The 5,518-nt window shown below is 42.2% G+C and overlaps 1 protein-coding gene and 1 non-coding gene across 2 annotated transcripts in view; one reads left to right on the forward strand and one right to left on the reverse strand.

Annotated features, from left to right (window-relative positions):
- The window catches only part of RECQL5 (RecQ like helicase 5), a 38,930-nt gene that overhangs the window by 5,871 nt on the left and 27,541 nt on the right, over window positions 1-5,518 (forward strand). Inside the window, exon 6 of the mRNA XM_007454344.1 lies at window positions 181-343. Within this exon, the coding sequence (XP_007454406.1) occupies window positions 181-343 (163 nt within the window). The remainder of the gene's footprint in view (window positions 1-180; window positions 344-5,518) is intronic.
- On the reverse strand, window positions 1,037-1,109 carry TRNAG-UCC (transfer RNA glycine (anticodon UCC)). Its single transcript has one exon. It is a non-coding gene; the product is annotated as a tRNA-Gly (tRNA).

Here is a 5,518-nt window from a genome sequence, read left to right on the forward strand (position 1 = left end):
GTACTGCTGAAGGACTGCAGGGTCCTAGTCATGCTTACTCTGGGGGCCTATCTCTGCCTCTCTGCCTGCCAGCCTCCTACTCCTGGTCCCTGTGGAGACCCCTGCTCCGCTGACTCGGAGTCACTTCTCCCCTCAGCTCTTCTGCCACATCTCATGCTGCTTGACCCTTGGATCCTACAGGTTTGTCGCCCACTGGAATATTGCCAAGTCTATGGCTGGGTACTACCAGGAGTCTGGCCGGGCGGGCAGAGATGGAAAGCCTTCCTGGTGCCGTCTGTATTACTCTAGGAATGACCGGGACCAAGTCAGCTTCCTGATCAGGAAGGAAGTAGCAAAACTCCAGGTAAGTCCTGGGCAGCAGGAGCCCTTCTTGTCCGAACCCACCGCTCTGCAATTTCAGAGCCCAGATGGAGCTTCTGTAATCTGGAGGGGTGCTCCTGAGGCTAGAAGGTACAGCAAGGCGGGGCATGGGGTGTTGGTGGATAGCTTATAACTAGGTTAGACTGCTTTCTTTATACTTAATTGATCTTCCTACAGTCTGTTGTGTGTGTGTTATTTTACATAGTCAAGATCAATCCTGCCTTGTTTTAAATTAGCATTGTTACATAAGCATTTTCCCATATTGTTGTAAGTTCTTTGATTTTAGCCTTTTTTTTTTTTTTTTAAACTGGTTGCATATTCTTTGTAGAGAACCTAGACACAGACTCAGGAATATAACAGAACTTGGTGTATGATAGGTGGCATTAGAAATCAACAGGAAAACGATGAACTGTTGAATAATTTATGCTAGAAAAAGATAAAATTAGAACGCTACTTCCCATGCCATATACATATGAATTACAGGTGGATTAAAGACCTGAAAAAACTGGAAAACTGGGGAGAAAATATTTCGTGGCCTTGAGGAAGGGAAGAGTATGTCAAGATTTTTTTTTTTAAATTAATTTATTTATTTTGGCTGCCCCGGTCTTAGTTGCAGCATGTGGAATCTTCATTGTGGCATGTGAGCTCTTAGTTGTGGCATGTGTGTGGGATCTAGTTCCCTGACCAGGGATCGAACCTGGGCCCCCTGCATTGGAAGCACAGAGTCTTACCCACTGGACCACCAGGGAAGTCCCTATGTCAAGATTTTTAAAAGCAGAAACCATCAAAGAAGACTTGATCTGTTTGACTAAATTCGAGCTAAAAATTTCTTTATAGTGACAGACACCACAAACAAAGTGAAAAAATGAGCCATTTGGGGATTTCATCATGATAGACATCATTGGCTGGCTGTACAGAACTCCTGCAGGTAAAACAGTAAAAGGCAAACAGCTACATAGCAAAAGGATGAATTCCACAGAAGTGGAAGCCAGAATATCTAATAAACATACAAAGAGAAAAAAAAACATACAAAGAGATGCTCAGCCTCACATAGGAATCAGAGAAATGCAAATCAGATGACAAGCTATCATTTTATACCCATCAGACTGGCCAAAGTGTAAAACATCTTCATAGTCACTGTTGGCAAGTATGTGGGGAGAGGGCAGCTCATGACATGGTCAGGATTATAAGCTAGAACGGCTTCTTTGAAGAGAGACGAGGTGACACGTGTACGTGGAGGGGCCTGGCGCACTGCGACTCAGCAGTTCCACATCTAGGTAGACAGGGTGTCAGTGCACATGATGGACTGTATGAGGGTATACAGGGATGTTGGCTGCAGCAACATAGTGGGGAAATAAAACTCTTCCTCTGTAGGGTGTGGGGTAAGTAAACAGTGGGCTAGTCACACAGTGGAATGGTCCAGAGCAGTTAAAAATGAAGCAGTAACTCTACATGAGTCAACATGGATTAAACCCCCCCCCCAAAACATAATGTGTGACGTTGCAAAAGGATACACATCGACTTTTCCTTATAAGAAAGATTGAACACAAGGGCTTATTCCTGATCCCCACCAAAAGGACGATAAAAGGATGAAAAGTATATAAACTCACAGGGACAAGGAGAGAAGACACCAGCAGATAGAAATTTTAACAAATGTCTGCCTAGAAAACCCCAAAGACTCTACTAGAAATCTACTAGGATTCATAAGAAAACTTGGCAAGATGGTTGAACATAAGAGAAACATTACTGTAAATACCTAGGAATAGAAATGAAAACATGTTTAATTTGCAAGAATAAAACTTACAAAATACCTAGAGGTAAATGTTACAGGTTCTTATCAAGAGAATTTTTTTTAAAACCTCCCCAGTTGATGTTAATATGCAGCCAGGGATGAGAGCCACTGATTTAGATGAGAAAACTAAAACCTCATTGAAAGAAAACAAACTCTGTACAGATACGAAAGTGATTGGGAAGACTTAAAACTGTCTTTTCTCCTCAAAGTTAATGTAAGTATTTCATGAAGTCCCAATTGAAATCCCAAAAGACTTTTATTGGGAAGTAGAATCTTAGAATTTATGTGCAAGAATAAGTGCTCAAGAGCAGCCAGGAAAAGTATGAAAAAGGAGAATGATGAAAGGGGTGTGCTTAACCCAGCATCAGAATATGCTGTGCTGCTACCCCGATCAAATCCATGTAATACAGTAACAGTCATTGGAACAGACGAGAGAATTAATAAGAGAGAATTAATAAGTCCTAGAAATTAGTCCTACAAAAAGCAACAAATAACATACAAGGGAACTCCCATAAGGTTAACAGCTGATTTCTCAGCAGAAACTCTACAAGCCAGAAGGGAGTGGCACGATATATTTAAAGTAATGAAAGGGAAGAACCTACATCCAAGATTACTCTACCCAGCAAGGATCTCATTCAGGTTCGATGGAGAAATCAAAAGCTTTACAGATAAGCAAAAGCTAAGAGAATTCAGCACTACCAAACCAGCTCTACAACAAATGCTAAAGGAACTTCTCTAAGTGGGAAACACAAGAGAAGAAAAGGACCTACAAAAACAAACCCAAAACAATTAAGAAGATGGTATTAGGAACATACATATCAATAATTACCTTAAATGTCAATGGGTTAAATGCTCCAACCAAAAGACACAGGCTTGCTGAATGGATACAAAAACAAGACCCATATATATGCTGTCTGCAAGAGACCCACTTCAGACCTAGGGACACATACAGACTGAAAGTGAGGGGATGGAAAAAGATATTCCATGCAAATGGAAATCAAAAGAAAGCTGGAGTACCAATACTCATATTAGATAAAATAGACTTTAAAGAATGTTACAAGAGACAAGGAAGGACACTGCGTAAGGATCAACAGCAGATTACACTTTCTTCTCAAGTGCACACAGAACATTCTCCAAGATAGATCACATCTTGGGTCACAAATCAAGCCTCGGTAAATTTAAGAAAATTGAAATCATATTAAGCATCTTTTCTGACCACAACACTATGAGATTAGAAATCAGTTACAGGGGAAAAAACGTAAAAAACACAAACACATGGAGGCTAAATAATAATGTCACTAAATAACCAAGAGATCACTGAAGAAGTCAAAGAGGAAATCAGAAAATACCTAGAAACAAATGACAACGAAAACACGATGATCAAGCCCCCACCAGGGGGCTTCCCTGGTGGCGCAGTGGTTGAGAGTCTGCCTGCTGATGCAGGGGACACGGGTTCGTGCCCTGGTCCGGGAGGATCCCGCATGCCGTGGAGCAGCTGGGCCCGTGAGCTGTGGCTGCTGAGCCTGCGCGTCCAGAGCCTGTGTGCCACCACGGGAGAGGCCACAACAGTGAGATGCCCGCGTACCGCAAAAAAACCCCAAAAACCTATGGGATGCAGCAAAAGCAGTTCTAAGAGGGAAGTTTATAGCAATACAGTCCTACCTCAAGAAACAAGAAAAATCTCAAATAAACAATCTAACCTTACACCTAAAGGGACTAGAGAAAGAGGAACAAACAAAACCCAAAGTTAGTAGGAGAAAAGAAATCATAAAGATCAGAGCAGAAATAAATGAAATAGAAACAAAGAAAACAGTAGCAAAGACCAATAAAACTAAAAGCTGGGGCTTCCCTGGTGGCGCAATGGTTAGGAATCTGCCTGCCAATGCAGGGGACACGGGTTCGAGCCCTGGTCCGGGAAGATCCCACGTGCCGCGGAGCAACTAAGCCCGTGTGCCACAACTACTGAGCCCGTGTGCTGCAACTACTGAAGCCCGCATGCCTAGAGCCATGCTCCACAGCAAGAGGAGCCACCACAATGAGAAGCCTGTGCACTGCAGCGAAGGGTAGCCTGCGCTTGCCGCAACTAGAGAAAGCCTGCTCGCAGCAACGAAAGACCCAACACAGCCAAAAAATAAATAAATTAAAAAATAAAAATAAAAGCTGGTTTTTTGAGAAGATAAACAAATTGATAAACCTTTAGCCACACTCATCAAGAAAAAGAGGGAGAGGACTCAAATCGATAAAATTAGAAATAAGAAAGGAGAATTTACAATGGACACTGCAGAAATACAAAGCATCATAAAAGACTACTACAACTCTATGCCAATAAAATGGACAACCTGGAAGAAATGGACAAATTCTTGGAAAGGTATAACCTTCCAAGACTGAACCAGGAAGAAATAGAAAATATGAACAGACCAATCACAAGTGATGAAATTGAAACTGTGATTAAAAATCTTCCAACAGCAGCAACAAAAATCTTCCCACAAACAAAAGTCCAGGACTGGATGGCTTCACAGGTGAATTCTATCAAACATTTAGAGAAGAGCTAACAGCCATCCTTCTCAAACTCTTCCCAAAAATTGCAGAGGAACACTCCCAAACTCATTCTACGAGGCCACCATCACCCTGATACCAAAACCAGACAAAGATGTCACAAAAAAAGAAAATTTCAGACCGGTATCACTGATGAACATAGATGCAAAAATTCTCAACAAAATACTAGCAAACAAGCAAACAGAATCCAGCAACACATTAAAAGAATCATACACCATGATCAAGTGGGATTTATCTCAGGGATGCAAGGATTCTTCAATATACGCAAATCAGTCAGTGTGATACACCTTATTAACAAATTGAAGAATAACCGTATGATCATCTCAATAGATGCAGAAAAAGCTTTTGACAAAATTCAATACCCATTTATTATAAAAATGGTACAGATGAACCGGTTTGCAAGGCAGAAAGAGACACAGATGTAGAGAACAAACGTATGGACAGCAAGTGGGGAAAGTGGCAGGGGGGATGGTGGTGGGATGAATTGGGAGATTGGGATTGACATGTATACACTAATATGTATAAAATAGATAAGAACCTGCTGTATAAAAAATAAATTCAAAGAACAAACAAACCAAAAAAAAAAAGGTTCTAGAATACATCGTTTAATATTGATGAAGCTGGGGCTTCCCTGGTGGCTCAGTGGTTGAGGGTCCGCCTGCCGATGCAGGGGAGTCGGGTTCGTGCCCCGGTCTGGGAAGATCCCACATGCCGTGGAGCGGCTGGGCCCGTGAGCCATGGCCGCTGAGCCTGCACGTCCGGAGCCTGTGCTCTGCAACGGGAGAGGCCACAACAGTGAGAGGCCCGCAT

This window comes from Lipotes vexillifer, unplaced genomic scaffold, assembly GCF_000442215.2.
Source record: "Lipotes vexillifer unplaced genomic scaffold, Lipotes_vexillifer_v1.1 scaffold518, whole genome shotgun sequence".
Lineage (NCBI taxonomy): Eukaryota > Metazoa > Chordata > Mammalia > Artiodactyla > Lipotidae > Lipotes > Lipotes vexillifer.